General features: G+C 43.4%; 1 protein-coding gene across 5 annotated transcripts in view; it reads left to right on the forward strand.

The window, feature by feature from the left end:
- Positions 1-20,195, forward strand: part of cfap77 (cilia and flagella associated protein 77) — a 177,901-nt gene that overhangs the window by 77,745 nt on the left and 79,961 nt on the right. For all 5 annotated transcript variants that reach the window (XM_069887141.1, XM_069887121.1, XM_069887127.1 and 2 more), the window contains exons 3-4: positions 9,598-9,697; positions 10,857-11,076. In XM_069887141.1, the coding sequence (XP_069743242.1) occupies positions 9,598-9,697; positions 10,857-11,076 (320 nt within the window). The remainder of the gene's footprint in view (positions 1-9,597; positions 9,698-10,856; positions 11,077-20,195) is intronic.

The raw sequence follows: 20,195 nt of genomic DNA on the forward strand, positions 1-20,195 counted from the left end.
TTCCAGAATTGTGCCTAAGGTGTAATGGTTTGGTTATCACACTCATGCACGCATGCATGCACACACACACACACACGCGCACACTAACATACTCGCACATAGTTGGGTTGGTTTGACTAATGTGTTATATTATTAGTAGTTATTAATAAATATAGTGTTTTAAAAGAATAATAATACTGCCTTGATAAATTTCCATTTCTTCTGGTCTGCAACCTAACAGTAGGAAGTAAAGATATATAATCAATATTTTGGGCCCGAGCCCATAGCTAGCTTTATTAGCACCAGATTTGACAAATCTATCTGTTTTAATTTAATGTAAGCAATATTGATGCACTTCACTTGAAATCCAAGAGGATAGTTATTGAAATCATTGTATTTTTAATTTTGTTTTCCCTTCCATATGAATTGATGCCAAGCAGGCAGGATACTTTAATTTGCACAACAGGCAAGGCAGTTTTGTAACCATCAAAATATCTTTATGGCATCTTTAAAAACTGTAAGGGCAGCCCAAAGTAGTTTACTTTTTAACGTTGAATTTTTGAAGTTGAAGAAAAAAAAACGTAACCAATTGATCCACAACATTTCATAGATTACAATCTGATCATCTGTTTTTTTTATAATAGTTGAGCAATCAGTATTGGCCAAGACATAGGAAGTACAACCCTTTTCTTGATCAAAATTGTGTCATGGAATATTTTAAATTAATTTGAATAGTAGATGAGATCTCAGATTTTAATGCTCCATATTACAATGGTTTATCCAACAAAGTGCCACCATTACTGCACTAATTGTCAACCAAAATTTCATGCTTATATCACTGGACTAGGGGCCAAAGCCACATTCAACTCATTCAGGAATATAAAAACCATCCTTGATACCAGTTCATGCCACCCACTGAGCTTTGAAAAACGAAAATATACTGAAAAAGAAATTACAAGGTCACAAAGCATTTTTCTGTCCCATGAGACTATTTCCTTCAAGTGGTTACATCCATTTTCACAGCTGCCCCCTAAGGGGTGCATTACAATGTTACCCTTTGCCCTATCCCACTTGCAAGATGCTAGTGCAGGCCCCTACATAAAACCCCTGCAAAAAAAGATGTCGAGGTGCTGGAGTCCAGAAACTATTGTATACAGAAACTTTGCCTAATTTCAAATTAATTTTCGATCAATTTCATGCTTTTTCATCAGAAGTTGCTCATCCAGAGTGTAAAGCTACATTTGTGGTGTGTAACCTTTATAGATTGGATCAGTGTTTAAGCAATGGGATATTAGAATCAAGAGTCTGTGAAAAAGTGTGAAGAGAAACTAAGTATGTGGAGATTATATTTGGATAATTATTGGCTGAATTACAGGTTTATTCAGACATATCACAATAAGCTTCCACATTCAGAGACAATTAATATTTGTTCAGGTTGGTTTGAGACAAACTTATCAAATTGAAAGATGGTTAACAATACTCATATTTACTAAAATTATTTTTCATCGAATCACGGAGTTTTAAAAAAATGTTGCTTTATCCAAGAAACAGGAAACTTTAATTCCTTAATGCTTTGAAAAGCGTTGCCAGAAATGGAGACGGCACTCCAGAGTTAAGTGGAGATTTGCAACATTTTTCTGTATTTTATCAGTTATCTTCTCCAAAGAGTTCTCTCGTCCATATTTTCACAGGAAAGATAATGAGGCTTGTTTTGTTCAAATGTGAAAATAAAAACCTCCACTTTTAGGCATTCTTCATCTCTTCAGAGCACCCAGATCAGATAATATGCAAATGTGGACTCGCGGAATTGGCTGAAAGAACATCCAATTGGCTCGTTTTCTTCTGGTGACTTTATTCCCAGAATGACTTCACCATGGAGACAGGTTAAAGAAATATAGATGCAGTCAGGAGGTCAGTTAATCCCTCAAATACTGAAAAGCCAAAATGTTCGCAGAGGGAATTCATTTTAAAACTAAATGAAAAGGATGATCTTTGTTTCTTTGATTCAGCATTTCTGTATAACAGCAGCAACTTGTCTCACTATCCAAAGGCTACATATCATAATCTCTGAGCTGCCATTTATTCAGGTGAATCAATCCCTTCATGTTATAAGTAAATATGAATACAAATATATCCTAAATTTAATTCTGAAATGTCCTGATATTTTATTGGTTTGCCATCAGTTAATGCTATAGGTAAAATAAGTATTTGGTAAAATAATTCATATGTTATTACTAGTAACATAAATTAATTGCAAATAGAATATTTCAAGGAATTTCTAAAAATTAAAAAATAAGCATTTTTTGGGAAATATTGATATTGCAAAATATAATTTTTTGAAATGAATCAATTCTTTCATAATGACATCTAATGAAATAATAACAATTCAATGTGTTGGTTATACAAATAATTTGATTTATTAGTTTTTTTCATACTTTGTATTAACAAGTTATTTTTTTAAAGATTAACTTAATCTAAAAATGAATTCTGAAGCTGAAATTGTGATTGAAATGAGGAAGTGATTCCTTTCAAGCACCAATTTCCCTGTGCAGTGGCTGGAGAATATCATGGGGTGCACCAATGATCAATTATTATGTAATTTCAATCACATTTCTGGACCAAAAGACATTCAAAATGTTTGTTGTATATCAAATGCTTATATATTAATAAATAGCATACATTTAAAATAATACATCTGTAATATTTGAGATAGTATATTCTCCAAAATATAAACGGCTTTTCAGTTACACTTTCTTTACAGTTACTGATAGGATGAATACAGATTTGACCAATAATGCCATATGGATTTCTGTTTTCATATCTATTAAAATTGTATTGCAGGGGTGGCCAAACCACAGCTCGCGAGCCAAGTGCGGCTCTTTGACAGATAATGTATGGCTCGCAGGAAAATGTTGGCTGAGACAGGAATTGTATGAGCCAATGCTCACAGTAGTAGTTTTAGAGGGCATAGCTTGCAATGGATAGAGGATGGTCCTCCTTCAGGTACCTCCCAGTGTCCAGAAAGGAGTGGAGAGGCTTTGCCGGGGATCAAGTGCAAGTATCAGCTGGTTAGCATTTGCAGTACAAAGATTCAATGTACAAGGGCACTGAGAGTCTCTGGAACCAAGTGGCCCTGCCTGCAGCCAAACACCTGGAGAGGAGCAGCAGAGAACCAATGGCTCAAGTGGGGAGGTCGGAAGAGATACCAACATTACTGAAACTGCCCCGGGACACTCAAAATCCCTGCAGCCAGTCTGGGGGTCCTGGGATTGTCACATCCTGGACTGCGTGACAATGAGAGGAAAGAGGAAGTGGACACTGGAAGAATGGCCTCTTCAGAGGAATGGAGTGAGCAGTGCATGCTGGAGTCAGGTTCTCCTTGCTCGGGTTAGACCACACTACTGCAGAGCGTCACCAATGTGGGGTGTGCTATAGGAGGGCTGAGCAAAGCTGAGGGCCCTCTACAGGGAGTGGCCATAGAGGTTGGATAACCATGGCTAGGCCAAGAGAGCTCCAATAAAGCACAGCCTGCCCCAGAGGTGGGGTATCCATCCAAGGCAGGCACTCTAGCGGGGGGGGGGTGTGGGGGGGGGAAGCACGATGACAGAGACAGGGAGGAGAGGCTGGTATGGAGTCTCTGCTCTCAGCAGCCACTCCCCCCATCCTGCTGGTGACTGGGCAGAGGATGAGACAGGAAGGAGCAGATATGTAAGCCCCCCTGGTCTCACCCAATCACAGGGGGCAGCTTTGCATCATGCATTCGGCTGTGGACACTGCAATAGTGCAGGTATCTACAAAGACCAGTGGCAGCAGCGATTCCAAAGAGAACACATCAGAAACAGAAGCAGGAGTCATCCATCTGGCCCATCGAGCCTGCTCCCACATTCAATGAGATCAAGCTGATCTGGTTGTGGATCCAGCTCCACCTTTCCCATATAAACCTTAATTACCCTACAATGCAAAAATCTATCTTACTATATCTTAAATATATTTAATGAGGCAGCTTCTGCTGCTTCCTTGGGCAGAGATTTGCACAGAAAATCAGTCAAGATTTTGAAAATATTTGGTATGTATAGTCTGTATAGAGACGTAGGTAGATTATCATTAAAGATAGTCATTTCTGGCATGAGCGTGGCATGAATATGACTTCCTTGTTGAAAAGCCAACAAATTAGTTCTGATCTTCCTGTATGCAACCATGATCTGTCTCATCCCGAGTCACAGCAATTTGACTCAACCTTTTTAATCAGAATTGCAAGAAGATCTTGATCTTTCAAAGCATAGCCAGAAAGAGGCTTCCTTCATTACCATTTCCCCTCTTCCTCTATTGCCTGTATAATTGCTGGTAAGAGCTGTATCTGTATGATACAGTTTTTGTGGAGGAAAGAAAAACAATCACTAGGTTAATAACTATCAAGATTATACAAAAGCAAATCTTTAAGGTTTCTAGCCATCAGTAATTGTACTTCATCACACTAAATTTGCTTGTAATTTAATAGGTAGATGTGGGGGGTGGGGGGGCGGGATCTATCATTTATAAGAACATTCTATTGCTCACAGAGCAGTGGCTGGAGTGAGAGACATGTGTAAAGTGGATAACCTTTTTCTTCCAACAGCCACTCATTGGTCTGGTATACTGTAAAGGACACAGCCAACTCCCACAATACATTTGAGTCATGCCTTCAGATGTCTAACATTTTTTATAAGGATTCTCTTGTTGTATTTGCAAGCAACTTCATTTATAGGTATTCAAGCCCCTTGTAGTATGGTACAGCCGTTAGGGCAATCAATCACTCCTTCGTGCAACAGGCAATTTGCAACATTTGTGAACAGCCACATTCATGGAATTTGATGTTCTCTCTGTTCTGTTCTTTATGTCCTTAAGAATGAAGAATGTTACATGTAGCATAAAGGAAGTAATTATTAATAACTGAGTGAGTCAGAAATCAAAAAAATTCAGGACACCATTGTGGTGGAATCACTATTAATACTGTTTGTATATATATGGTTGGCCCACCCCTTGCTAATTATACCTGTGACACCTCCCCCTTGATTTCCCTAATAAAGGCAGCAACGCCATAACCCCTCCCCCAGAACAAGCTCGAGTCTTGGGTCAGAAACATGAGATGTGCATTCTGTTTATGGTAATAAAAGCCTACAGTCTCATTGGACATTGATAGCTCATCAATTTTATTACCATAATTTCTTTTGAATGGACAGAGAGGCTGGAAATCAACCACGATCACCAGAAGCCTCTGACAAGTTTGAACTCTGACTATGCTGGTTCAACATGTTTCTGCAGGCCTTCACCGTGATGGTCCAATCTGACACAAACAAGCTGCACTTACTGTTCTCATGGGTTGGGCACTGCAATGGTCAGAGACTGCAAAACATTCAGCAAAGCAATGGACATTCTGAAAGACCAGTACCTGGCCCAGGTGAATGAAGCCTACGCCAGGTACGTCCGAGCCACGCGTAAGCAGCTACTCAGGGAGTCGATCGATGATCACCTTTAGGTCCTGTGAGACCTCGGATGGGCTTGCGGCTGCAAAGCCATATCAGCAGAAGAGTACCTAGAGTAGCTGATCTGAGATGCCTGTGCATCGGGCAATAGATTACATTCTCCAGCGACTGCTAGAATAGGGTGAGCTGAAGCTGCTGAAAGCCATTGAACCAGCTAAAACTCTGGAAATAGCCCTCCATAACATGGACTCTTTCTTGATCGATAATGTGGGGAATGCGGGTGCTGCCATTTTGGAATGGGGGATCGCAGGCTGCCTCACTTCCCAACCTAACTACTACTGCGAACAGAAGCACCCCAGGAAGTGCTGCCTGGCAAAAGACATGGTCTGTTCAGGCTGGGAGAAAGAAGGGACACTACACAAAGGTATATGAATACAAGCAATCTTCTAACCCAAGCAGTACCATGTGCAGGCAGTAGGGGTGTTCCCCATTTTGGACGATGTCACTTCCGACAAAAAACAACAGCAATGCACGCAAGCTGTGGGGATCTCCATCTTTGATGACATCATTTCTGGCAAACAACAATAGCACCACATGCATGCCATGGGAGCTACCATCTTGAACGCCACCATCTTACCAGGTCATGAGCAACACTACTCTGGCTTCAGTCATTGATGGACATGGAGGTAAATGGGAGCAAGAGGAGTTGCCTGTTTGATAGCGGGAGCATGGTGAGCTTCATCCACCCCAACATGGTGCAGCGCTACTTCCTCATAGTGAAACAAGTCAATTACAGAGTCTCTATGCCCTTTAAGTCCCACTTGGCAGAGATCCGCAGCAGCTGCATAGTGACACTGACTATGCATGGCACACAGTACAAAAATTTTAAACTCCTTGAGATGCCACGGTTCTGTGCGCCCTTATAATTGGGATTGGATTTTCAATGCCATCTTAATAGCGTCACCATGGTATATGATAGTCCCCATCCCCCCCTCACGGTCTGCAACCAACAGTTTTTTTAAATACCCGCCCTCCCCTCCGAATGTATCCAACCAGCAAACTGCGATCCGCCCACCGTGTGTGACCTGCGGGCTCTCCACCCTCTGAATTTCACCCCCCCACACCTCTGTTCACCAATCACACCCCCAACTGTAAGCATGTTGCCACCAAGAGCAGGTGATACAGCACTGGTGACAATGCCTTTATCAATTCAGAGGTGAAACAGCTCCTGACTAAGGGGATCATCAAATCCAGAACCAGACTCTGGAGAGCTCAGGTAGTGGTGGTTAAGAGTGGGGAAAAGCACCGAATGGCTATGGACTGAATGGTGGACTAGCACTGGCTGCTGGCCACATTCCCCTAACTTGACAATGTTACTATCTGCAGCCATGATCTGCAGGACCATGACACCAACCTCCGGAAATTCCTCCAGACAGCCAAAAGCCTTAACCTCACCTACAACAAAGATAAATGTGTATTCCGCACATCACATGTGACTACACTCAGCAGTGTCATGGAGAATGGAGTTATTTGCCCTGATCCTGACTGCATGTGCCCCACAGATAGTGATATGTTCCCTACAGCCTCAAGGCCCTGAAAAGGTGCCTGGGATTTTCTCCTATAATGCAAAGTGGTTCTCCAACTGCGCGGATAAGGCCCGCACCCTCATAAAAAGCCTCCTCCTTTCCCCTGTTGGAAAAAGCCCGTGAGGCCTTCAGCCACATCAAAGGCGATATTGCCAAGGCCGCAATGGATAAATCCATCCCTTTCCATGTGGAGATTGATGCATCTGACTTTGCCCTGGCCACCACACTTAACCAGATGGGCAGACCAGAAGCATTTTTCTCCACACCCACCAAGGCCCAGAGATCTGGCACTCCTCCATCGAGGAGGCAGCCCAGGTTATTGTTGAGCCAGTACGGCAATGGAGGCACGATCTTGCCAGCAAACAATTGACCCTGCTGACTGACCAACGTGCAGTCACTTTTATGTTCAATAACAAGCAGCGGGGTAAAATCAAGAACAACAAGATTCTGAGGTTCTCCACCTACAACTATGATATTTTGTACCAGCCCAGAAAGCTTAACGAGCCCTCAAATGCCCTGTCCCAAGGGACTTGCACCAGTGTGCGGATAGACCATTTACAAGCCTTCCACAACAACCTCTGCCACCCCGGGGTCACCAGGTTCTTCCATTTCATCAAAGCCCACAACCTCCCCTATTCGGTTGAGGACATCAGGATGATACCAAAAAATGCTGGGTCTGTGCATAGCGCAACCCACACTTACACCAGCCAGACAGGTCTCTCCTGATTAGGGCCACCCACCCTTTTGAGCACCAGAGCATGGATTTCAAGGGGCCCCTGCCCTCTTAGACCTCCAACATGTACTTCCTCAACATCATTCATAAGTACTCACGTTTCCCATTTTCCATTCCCTGCCAGACATGACTGCTGCCACCGTCATTAAAGCCTTGCACAACTTTTTCACCCTGTTCGGATACCCCTGCTATATTCATAGCAACTGGTGGTCCTCTTTCGTGAGTGATGACCTGCGCCAATATCTGCTGGCCAGAGGTATCACCATGAGCAAGACCACCAGCTACAATCCCAGAGGGAATGGCCAGGCAGAAAGGGAGAATGCCACCGTCTGGAAGGCTGTCCTCCTAGCCCTGAAGTCAAAAGACCTGCCTGTCTCCCTCTGGCAAGAGGTCCTCCCTGAAGTGCTCCATACAATCAGATCCCTCCTATGCACAGTAAACTAATTCAACCCCACATGAAAGTTTATTTCCCTTCTCCAGGAAGTCCACATTGGGAACCATGCTGCCATCCTGGTTGACATCCCCAGGGCCAGTCCTGTCCTGGAAGCATGTAAGAAGCCATAGGTCCAACCCATTGGTTCAGAGGGTCCACCTTCTCAACACCAACCCCTAACATGCCTTTGTGGCGTACCCAGATGGGTACAAGGACTCTGTATCCATCCAGGACCCGGCACACACTAGAGACTCCAGGACTTCAGTTAACTAACCAATATATCCACCCCCCCCCCCCACGAACATCCACCACATACCATGTCACCATACCCCAGCCCCAATTGTCTCAGTTCAGTCGCCAGACATATCACCCACCATCAATGACCAGATCTTCCAAGAGTCAACTGCTGACACACAGCTGGCACTATGACGGTCACAATGGCAGCAAGACCACCGGACAGACTGAATTTGTGAAGGAAATGGAACTCACTTCACCCTGCCAGACTTCTTTTAAAAGTGGGGGGGTGAATGTGGTGAAACCACTGTTAAGACTGTTTGTATGTGTATGGCTGGCCCGTCCCTTGCTGATTATACCTATGTGTCCTTCCCCTTGATTCCCCCAATAAAGATGGCAAAGCCATAACCCCTCCCCCAGAACAAGCTTGGGTCTTGGGTCAGCAACATGAGACGTGCCTTCTGTTTATGGTAATAAAAGCCTATCTGTCAGGTCACTTCTGGTCTTTGGACTTATTGATAATGTACCACCATGATCTTTGTAGCATAGGCAAAGTGATTTAATTCTCCAGCTCTGCCTCTATCTACAGAATATGGGAACTATCTATTACTACCTATTTAGAGAAGCAGTACTCCTCTGACACATACATATTGTGCACTTTCTTCCCCCAAAGCCTCCTACCAAGCAAATTCTGAATGATGCTTCTTGTCTTCTCCTCCATCCTTATCTAGCCACCAGGTCTGTTTTTATGTTCTTTTCCTTCTTGGAGTCCCAACCCTGTAGCTACCAATACACTTATTTGTGTCAGCCAAAAAAGATTATGGCAATTCCACCTCATTATCGGCTAAGAACTCAATGTAGAGATAACAGAGAATTTACCTCCACACTCCATTGAGTAAACACAGTCCTTTAGAAGGATCTGAATATTTGCTCCCAGCTTCATCCTATCCCCATTTCCTCCTTGATATACTTGATATCACCACTTTGTACTTTAAAGGGTTCTGACCTGAAATGTGATTAAGGATGTTGTCTGACTTTCCAGCTTCTCACTGTTTATTCTAGTTTGTAATTTTGTGAAGTTCATAAGACTGTACCTCTTACACAGAATGATAAAATGCAAACCTAAATGATTTTTTAATTCACTGGATAATGCTATTTATGTCTATTTAGTCAGAACTTGGCAAGCCAAAGAAAAATGGAAATATCCTACCAGGACCAAATTATGTGTATGGGACATACAATACAGTCTTTGATGGTGGGGTTCCTGCAGGTAATAAGGCACACCTTTTGAATTTTTATATGACAAAATACTTAAGTTTAATTTTAGTACCATCATAGAATTATGGAAAATTTTCAAAATGAAACAATTCATTCAGAGCAATCTGTTCATGTTTGCCAAAAATGCATTTTGAAATTAATCACTTTTATCAACATTTGGTGATATCTTTATGAATAATGCTGTTCAACTGCTCAAACAGGTGTTTTTGAACATGGTTAAGATTTTTCCCTCTGTCAGACTCTCAGGCAGCGTGTTTCAAATTGCCACCATTCATATTAGACAGTGAAGAAGACAGTGAATGAAGAAGAAGAGAGGACAGCAAAAGTAGGCTAAGAAATGGCCAATGGAATTTAATAATACATAGTGGAATTTAATAAAGCATAATAAACTTAGCAGGACTTACACAGCAAATAGTAGGACTCAATAAGTAATAGTAAGAGACCATTGCAGAACTTAGGGATACAGGTACATAGTTCCATGAAAGTGGCAACAGGTGGTGAAGGTGGCATTTGGCATGCTTGCTTTCATTGACTATTGGAGTTGGGATGCCCATTTACAACTGTTCATGATATTTGTGAGACCACAGCTGATGTTTTGTATGTAGTTGTGATAACCTAGCTATAGAAAGATATCATTAATCAGGAAAGGGTGCCAAACTGCTTTACAGGAATGTTACCAGAACTGGTGGGCTTGAATTAAAAGGGGAGGCTGGATAAACTGTAACTTTACTCCTTTGAGAAGGCTGAGGGATGTCTCTATCTGGGTCTGGCTTTAAAAAGGGGTTCAGAGATGAGCATTAATTACAGAGGGAGATTAGGGAATATTCTACAGAACTGAATTGGGAATGGGCATTAAGGGGAAATTTGGGTGAATTACGGGGGGTGGGGTCTCAGGGCAGCATTTTCAATGCGGGGGACAGTAGATTAAGGGATCAGGGTGTGGACTGGAGATAGTTAAGAAAGAATTGACACAGTGTGGAAATGGGAAGAAAAAAGAAACAATGAATGGAATAAAAGAGTGAACAGAGCAAGACTGTCAAAATGGGAAATGATAGCAATTTGTTTATAACAGGTTAGGAAAGAAAATTTATACTTTAGTTCACATAAAGGTTTCAAGATAAGCATTCAGTGTTTTTATTTTACTGATTCAGCTATTGGCCACTGGCGAAGCATCCAACCCAAAGCACAGGCAAAACTGCAGAAACTAAAGCGTAACTTTGCTGCACTAAATAAAGCAGCAATTAAAGCTGGACTGGTTACTCCACGAGAGATTTACCAATTTAGAGCAACATATGACATTGGAACTTCAGCAAATAAAGTGGAAAAGAAAGAAGGTGTGCTTCCTGAAATAACTTATGGAATGCCCAAGCGGTAAGAATTTGGAAAATATGTTCCAATTTTAATATATAATTGTTTAGTAGTTCATTTTCTTCTTTACCTAAAGACAATAAGAATATTATTGTGCTTTCATTCACACAACTCAAACAATAAATGAATGCTATTGAAAATTGGTTTTGAACCTAAATAGAGCAAATATGTACAAATTTCTGGTTGCCAAAGCATCCATTGAGGTGGAGCAATCCAATTGTGGGAACTTAGTCTACAAGAGGCAGGTAGAGAGCAAGACCACAGTATGAAGCTATATTTAAGCTACTCTTGCCTCAGTAAAAACAGATTTTTTTAAAGTTTGTGGTATATTTTTGAGGCAGCCGGCCTTGGTTCTATCAAGGACCCAGATTCTGATGGACAAAAACATTCATTAATTTATTGCAGTTTATTTTTGTATTTCCTAGAAAGAATTGTGATTTCTGGCTTATTTTACTTCATTTTTGAAATATAAATGGGTAATTATAGGCACAGGTTGTACTAATGTATCTGATACATTAGCATGAAACTTGCTTCAAATGATGTAATACCCCATGCAGTTTTTTTTTTGAGTTCCCAATGAAATTAGTCCACATTGTTCCAAGAAGGGATAATCTTTGTCCTTGTCAGAGCATCTTATGACATTGCAAGCAGTCATTTAACTTGTCTATGCCAGCTCTATGATTAAACCCTACCAATCCCATTCCTCTACTTATTTCCCTTTAACCTATTCCCTCTCATATGCCCATCAATTCCTCACCTGCAATTCTAAGATTTTAGATTTATTGTCAAGGTACATACATGAAATCACATACAACCCTGAGATTCTTTTTTTCTGCACGTGAGGCAGAATTACTACTTATTGGTAGTGCATAAAAATAACTATATACAGCATGTACATGTAAACTAGCGATTCCAAAAGTGGGCGCTGCCGCCCCCCCCCCCCCCTGCAACCAGTGGAAAGATCCAAGGGAGTGGTCCGAACCTTCCGTCTTGTTATTATTCATTTTGGTGCAAAATTTAATGAAGAAGCCCATGCAGTAATTTTCTGGCCAGACTCGGGGTGGCAATAATCAGCAAATTAAATGGCAACAAGGCATTTTTGCGAGAGCTGGTCTCGGTGGCTGCCATGGGGAAGTTAGTGGTGGTGCTGAGAGGGGTGAGGGGGTTAGTGGTGGCAGTGAGAGAGCACTAAACCCCCACCCCACTCAGTGCTGCCACTAACCCCCTCTCAGTGCCACCACCACCCACCACAGCACTGCCACCAACCCCACCTCAGCGCCGCCACCACCCTCCCGCTCAGCGCCGCCACCACCCTCCCTCTCAGCGCCGCCACCACCCTCCCTCTCAGCGCCGCCACCACCCTCCCTCTCAGCGCCGCCACCACCCTCCCTCTCATCTCCACCACTACCCCTCCAGTACTGCCACCAACCCCCCTCTCAGCGTCGCCACCAGTCCCTCTCAGTGCCGCCACCAGCCCCTCTCTCAGCGCCGCCACCAGACCCTCTCTCTGCGCCGCCACCAGCCCCTCTCTCAGCGCCACCACCAGCCCCTCTCAGCGCCACCACCAGCCCCTCTCTCAGCGCCACCACCAGCCCCTCTCTCAGCGCCACCACCACCACCCCTCTTAGTGCCGCCACTACCCCTTCTCAGCGCCGCCACAAGACCCTCTCAGCGCCGCCACCACCCCTCTCAGTGACGCCACCACCCCTTCTCAGCGTCGCCATCAGCCCCTCTCTCAGCGCCGCCACCAGCCCCTCTCTCAGCGCCGCCACCAGCCCCTCTCTCAGCGCCGCCACCAGCCCCTCTCTCAGCGCCGCCACCAGCCCCTCTCTCAGCGCCGCCACCAGCCCCTCTCTCAGCGCCGCCACCACCACCCTTCTCAGCGCCGCCACCAGACCCTCTTAGCGCTGCCACCAGCCCTTCTCAGCGCCACCACCAGCCCCTCTCAGCACCACCACCAGCCCCTCTCTCAGCGCCGCCACCAGCCCCTCTCTCAGCGCCGCCACCAGCCCCTCTCTCAGCGCCGCCACCAGCCCCTCACTCAGCACCGCCACCAGCCCCTCTCTCAGCGCCGCCACCAGCCCCTCTCTCAGCGCCGCCACCAGCCCCTCTCTCAGTGGCGCCACCAGCCCCTCTCTCAGCACCGCCACCAGCCACCCTCTCAGCGCCACCACCACCAGCCCTCTCAATGCCGCCACCAGCGCCTCTCTCAGCGCTGCCACCAGCCACCCTTTTAGCGCCACCACCACCACCCCTCTCAGCGCCACCACTAACCCTCCCACTCAGCACCGCCACTAACACCCCCGCCCTGCTCAGTGCCACCACCAACACCCCCACCCCGCTCAGTGCCGCCACTTACCTACCCCACCCTGCTCAGCACCGCCACTAATCCCACCCTGCTCAGCACTACCATTAACTCTTCCACCCTGCTCAGTGCTGCCACTAATCCCCCCACTCTGCTCGATGCCTCCACTACACCCCCCATCCACTCAGCGCCACCACTAACCCTCCCACCCTGCTCAGTGCCACCACTACCCCCCCCCCCAAAATTGTGGCCTGGAGGCCAAGGGGGCAGCAGCCTGAAAAAAGTTTGGGAACCACTGATGTAAACAAATAAATACCTGTAAACAGGTAATGAATATAATAGAGAAAAAATTTTTAAAAATAAAGTGTGCAAGTAAGAGTCTTTAAATGAGCCCCTAATTGACTTTGTCATTGAGGAGTCTGATGGTGATGGAGTAGCAGCTGTTCCTGAATCAGGTGGTGCGAGTCATGTGGCACCTATACCTCTTTCCTGAAGGCAGCTGTGAGAACAGAGGGTGTGCTGGGTGGTGTGGTGTTCCTAACACCTTTCCCAATTAATCCTAAAAGACAGCACCTTTTTAGGAAGTGTGAAGATACTGGACTTCTTAAAAACACCAAAATGCTGGAGGAACTCAGCTGGTCTTTTCAGCATCTATAGGAGACAAAGATATATTGCCAATGTTTCAGGCCTGAGCCCTTCTTCTTCGAGGAAAAAAATCAGAAAAGGCAGGAGGAGAATATATCAGAAAGTCTCAGAATTCAAACAATGGGGGAGGAACCCAGACCAACAAAAGGTGTTAATTGGATGTAATAAGGGAATTTATCATGTCTGTGCAAAAGGAGACAGGAAATAGAGAGATGACAGGGGAAGAAGGGGTTAGGGGTGTGGGTTTAAATGAAAGCCTGAGAAGACAATATGCCATCCGGTAGGAGGGTGCCCAGTCAGAAGATGAGGTGTTGTTCCTCCAATTTAAGGGTGGTCTCAGTCTGGCAGTATGGCAGGAACACCAGCTGCAGTAGATAACCCCTGCAGATTCACGTGAAATATTGCTTCATTTGGAAGGACTGTTTGAGGTCCCGAAAGGTGCTGAGGGAGGAGGTGTGGGTGCAAGTGGGGCATCTCCTATGATCACAGGGGTAGATCGCAAGGGGGTCAATTGGTGGGGAAGGAGGAGTGGACAAGAGAGTCATGGAGGGAGTGGTCCCTGTGGAAGGCAGAGAAGGGAATAACGTAGTAGGTGGTGGAAATGATGGAGGAGGATTTGTTGGATACTGGACTACCTTGAGAAAACCCACTTATAGGGAGAACATGTAAACTCTACATGGACAACATGAAAGGTCAGGGTTGAACCTATATCACTGGAACATGACCTATTGTTCCATTGCAACACTCCAATTGCCCAAAGCAATGTGACCCTTCTAAGCTAAGCCCCATTTACTTACCTTTTGTCTTTTAGTTCTGCTGCCTTGCCCATACCCTACTAACTTCAGAACTGTACACCCTCCCCCAATCACCTTTCACAATTATCCAACCACTTTATTGTCCGGGCTGTAATTACCTAACTTCCCATTCCCCAAATCAGCATGAACTTGCCAAAATTCCTAATGAAGGATTCAATTTCTGGTCAACTAAATATCCCTTGTACAATCAGGTCTACATCTCCAGCCTCCAAAGCCCCAAATGAGTCCTTATTCCTCTCCATCCTCTATACTGCTAAATCTCTATTCCTTCTCCCATTTCTGACCTTAGCCCCAGATGCCACAATTTCCTTCACACAACAGAGAATAACCATATAATGTATTTTTACAACAATTTATGAAACACAGAATTCAATACATGTTCTAAGTATTTAATGGGATCTCCATTGATATATATGCACGAGCCTCTTGGCTTTTACTAGCAGGTTTGCTGACCACTCAAGTCATTGCCAGCTTGTACATAGTGGTAGGGCCTTAACATTTAAAATGATAGCTTTCAATGTCTCAGTACTTTTAGATGGATCATTGCTTTTGATAAAAACAATTAACAGAATTTCATGTTTATATATTAATGCCATTATTGTCAAGAGTATTGTTGGCCATTGTTCATTTTAATTTTCACATTGCCTCAGCTGGAATTTTTTCATTTTCTGCTATTCAGAGCTCATTTCAGACAGGTATTCTTTTCTTTATTTTATATACACCATAATTAATGTATCACTTGTACAAAGCAAAAGTTTTAATAGTTCATTTAGTGTTATTTAATTCATAGTTTTTACTTTAAATCTGAGATTGTAATAATTCACTCTGCCACTTTTGTAACTGCTGTATTTTTTTGCCAAATTTTGAAGGTGAATAATCCAATCGTTTTCAATATTTTCAATAATCTACTGATTTCTTGTCACTCTTTCATACCTATTATTGTAAACACCTTTAGTCCCAGATATGAGGGAATTTGTGCCAAGTGGGATGTTGAAATTTTAAGAAGCTGAAATAAAAACTCAATCCCATCTGTTCCTGTAACAGAGGAAGGTCAGGTTCAGGAAACCAATCTGCTGTCAGAAGATGGATAAATTGTTAAATAGTTAAGGGCAGCTATTATTTTAGCAGGATTTCTTCTTTTAACCCATGTTATCTGAAACATGGAATGTAAAAATCATTAAAGCAAAAGGAGCAAGAGTGCTTCTTCCACATCCACCACCAGTCTAAAAATCTACCAGTTCCAAGATCACTCAACTCTACAGCACAAGCTCTCCTCTAATGACTGTCCTGCAATTACTAACCTCCACTGCCCAACAACACAGACGGCTCTTAAGGTTGCCACTTCGATCTCTCCTGATCTCATCTCTGAGACGATTGCCCCATTTCAGTCCCCAATCTCTAGTATTCCTCTGATCTCCTTCAGCTCTTCCCTTCATGACTTGTCTCTCCTTGATCTTTGATCAAAGCCAGTAAACACCAATTCCCTCCTTATCTGACTCTGCCCCCCACCCCCCCAAGATCCCGATGATCAGCTTTGAGCTTCCCCAACAAGACCTTTTACAGTGAAATTTAGCGAATTGTAAAGACAGGTTCCTCAGCTTTAAAATGCACCATTTACCTACATAAATTTCCAAAGGTGGATTGACAGGTCCAGTGCAATCTGGGTTCCCTCCACCAAGGGTGTAAGCATAAAAGGATTGCTGCTGAAAGCGGCTCCAAAGGGGGAGAGCTGATGACGTTGTGATGATGTCATCGGCTCATGACCCAAGAGCGCAAATTTTAAGTACTCATCTGCAAATAAGAAGATTACAATGTGCAGAAGATCTGCTTGAGTTCTAAGATTGCTCGAACAGATCTCCACTAGCGCTTGTACCTGCTGCTCAGTTACCATTGTTATGTATAGGGAGCTTTCACTTCCCAGCATGTATGTTCCTCGTTACAATGGCAGGTAGTGCTACTGCACACAGCGCGCACCCTGGGCAGCGATTATGACATCACAATGCATCAGGTGACTGAGCTCATGCTGCCCTTAAAGGGGCGTGCTGAATTTGAATAAAAAGTCGTTAACGACCATCAGTGTGGCAGCAGTAATTTATTTCATCTCCTGTAAGTGCCACAATACATACATATATATATATATATATATATATATATATACACACACACATATATATCTATCACACACATGAACTGGCTCACAGATTCGTGGGCAAGTCTGCGGCAGATCTGACTGTGAGAGCTCCAGGTGCAGGGCAAGCATAAAGGTCATAAATCTCATAAAGGTCCCAGGAGTCACAAGCGTCATCAGGTTCTGAGGGATTTAAGCGTGCATGAGAGTTCTATTTAAAGTTAGTTTGTTCAACTCACTTTTGAGTCTTCATGGTTCTTTCACTTGCTGCGTACCCAGTGCGACTATACACATATATTCTGTATATAAAATTATAATCATTTTCACAAATCTGGCTGAAAACCTGAGTTCAGATATACGTGTATAAGGAACTACACTAAATATTCCAGGTGAACATCTCACTAAAATTTATACCTGAGGTACATGAATATTTAATTTATTATATTCGTGATGGATGTTGACATTATTTAAAGGAGATACAAGCAATAAAGGAACATAATGTATTTACTAGGTGGAGATTGGAAATGTGTACTTTTGACAAGTTTGTGCATTTTCAAATATATTGGAGCAAACTAAAATTCTGCCATACATGAGACATAAAAATTGCATTGATTACCTTAACATATTATAGCTTAGAAATTTGTTTGCATGTGCAAACAATTGTGTTCTTCTGTTGACAATTAGCTAAAACCAAGCTAGACCAAATTTATGCAAATTTCTATGTATCTTAGTGCCAAACAGGAAATTATTTTTCAGCAGGACTTTTGTTCTCTCTTGCATTTGTTTCTGGTATAAATCACTCCTGAACAGTGGCAGCAATAGTGTAACAAGTAAAATCATGTGCAGTGAGATTTTCTACCTCAGTGGACTGAAAAATGACAGTTTTATTTACAGAAAAACTATGTTTTATTCACCATGTTTTTCCTACAACTGAAAGGTCAAACTAAAGGGTCAAACAGCATTCTTTGTTCTCACTTCACATGTGTATGTTGATTACTTTGCCTATCAAAATCAGGATCAACCTCCTAGCTGAAGATTATTCCAGATAACAACTGCTGATTTCTGCCTTATCTCGATTTTTTTTCTGTTATCTGCCTCATTACAAATGTCATGTGAACGCTGTACTCAACAGGAAAATCCTTTACTTACTTTTCCCGCAAACCATTGAAGCAAACACACACATTTGCTTGTATTGTATATTTTCCTCAAAGTGGAGGAACACTGCTGTCCTTACAGAGATCTTTCTGGTACCATTCTGCTGGGAGTGAATGGGCTTGAGGTCTGGAGGGTCTCTGTCCCCTTGCACAAGGATAATATCTGTTGTGGGCATTGCTCTTCACTTGCTGATCTGTGCCTTCTGACCCTTGGGAATAATCTTTCCACTTCCTTCCTACCATTGCAGCATCTATTCATTCTGGACTTGAATTGTGGTATATCCCCTTGAGTTAATTGCAAAGGTTGCACATCCTGGACTGCATGCTGACATCTGCAAGAACTTGCCATATACAATAGAAAATACCACACCAAAATCAACACTATCTGATTAAAAACTGCTTTACACCAGGATCCTATAAATCTTACATGAAATTCTGGCTCTTTGATAGACTTTCAAGAACATTAGGTCCAATTCAACTCATAATGCTTGCTAGGCAAAATTAGTACAAGTACTTCAATCAAATTTGCACATCTGCTTAAGTCAAGTCCAGTTGCCTTTATTTGTCATTCATACCATGCATTGCACATTAAAGATGAGATAGTGTTTCTCCAGGATCATGAAACAGATTTACATAAATAAAAGTTAAAATACAGGTTTTAAGACATATACAATAAAAGTCCACAGTACACTATTCACATATGTTCGTGGAATTCAGGAGCCTGATGGCTTAGGAGAAAAAAACTGTTGCCCAATCCGGATGGAAGGACCCGAGTGCTATGGTACCTCCTACCAGATGGCATAAGGGAGAAAAGTTTACAAGGGATGTGTGAAGTGCTTCACAATGTTTATTGCTTTCCGCATGCATCGTGTGCTGTAGATATCCATGATGGTAGGAAGAGAGCCCTCAATTATCTTTTCCGCTGGCTTCATTATCCTCTGCAGGGTCTTATGGTCCGAGGTGGTACAGATTCCAAACCAGATGGTGATGCAATTGCTCAGAATGCTCTCAATACATTCTCTGTGGGAGAGGAAGTAGAAGCACTGCTGGGCTTTCTTGGCTATGGAGCTGGTGTTAAGGGACCAGGTGAGAGTCTCTGCCAAGAGCACACCAAGGAACTTGATACTTTTGATGACCTCAATGGTAGAGCCATCAATGATCAACAGAGAATGATCCCCCCACCCCCCACAGGACCTCCAGAAGTTGACAACCATCTCTTTTGTTTAATTAATATTCAGATACAGGTTGTTGGCTCTGCATCAGTCCATTAGCGACTACACCTCATTTCTGTACGCTGACTCATCATTCTTATTAATAAGGCCCATCATGATCATGTCGAACTTGATGATGCAGTTCAAACTGTGTTTTGCTGAACATTCTTGAGTCAGTAGAGTGAATTAAGCGTGCATCCCTGGGGGGGGCCACCACACTCAGTGTGATTGTCTTGGAAATGCTGTTTCTGATCCAGAATGCCTGAGGTCTCTCTGACAGGAAGTCAAAAATCCAATTGCAGAGGGAGGTGTTTAGACCCAGCAGACTCAACTTCCTTATTGGGTCCTGAGGTATGATTGTGTTGAATGCTGAACTGAAGTAATAAACAGCATTCAAACATGAATGTCCTTATTTTCCAGGTGGGTGAGAGCTAGATGGAGGGTGGTGGTGATGGCATTGTCCATTGAGCAGTTGGATCTATATGCGAACTGCAGGGGGTACAGTGACAGGGCAGCAGGAGCTTTATGTGCCCCATGACGAGCCTCTCAAAGCACTTCATGACGGTAGACGGGAGTGTGACAGAGCAGTAGTCATTGAGGCAGGACACAGAAGATGTCTTCGGCAGGGGGACAATAGTGGGCTTTGAAGCACATTGGGACCATGGCACTTCTCAGGCAGATGTTAAAGATGTCAGTGAGAACATTTGCCAGTTAAGTCGCACATCCCCTGATCATTCTGCTGGGAATGTTATCCAGTCCAACAACTTTTCATGGGTTGACCTTGTCTAACACTCTCTTTTTATCATCCACTGTCAGACACAGGACCTGATCATTTGGAGGAGAGGTGGTCTTCTTCGCCGACAC

This window comes from Narcine bancroftii, chromosome 1 (genome assembly GCF_036971445.1).
Source record: "Narcine bancroftii isolate sNarBan1 chromosome 1, sNarBan1.hap1, whole genome shotgun sequence".
Taxonomy (NCBI): Eukaryota; Metazoa; Chordata; class Chondrichthyes; order Torpediniformes; family Narcinidae; genus Narcine; species Narcine bancroftii.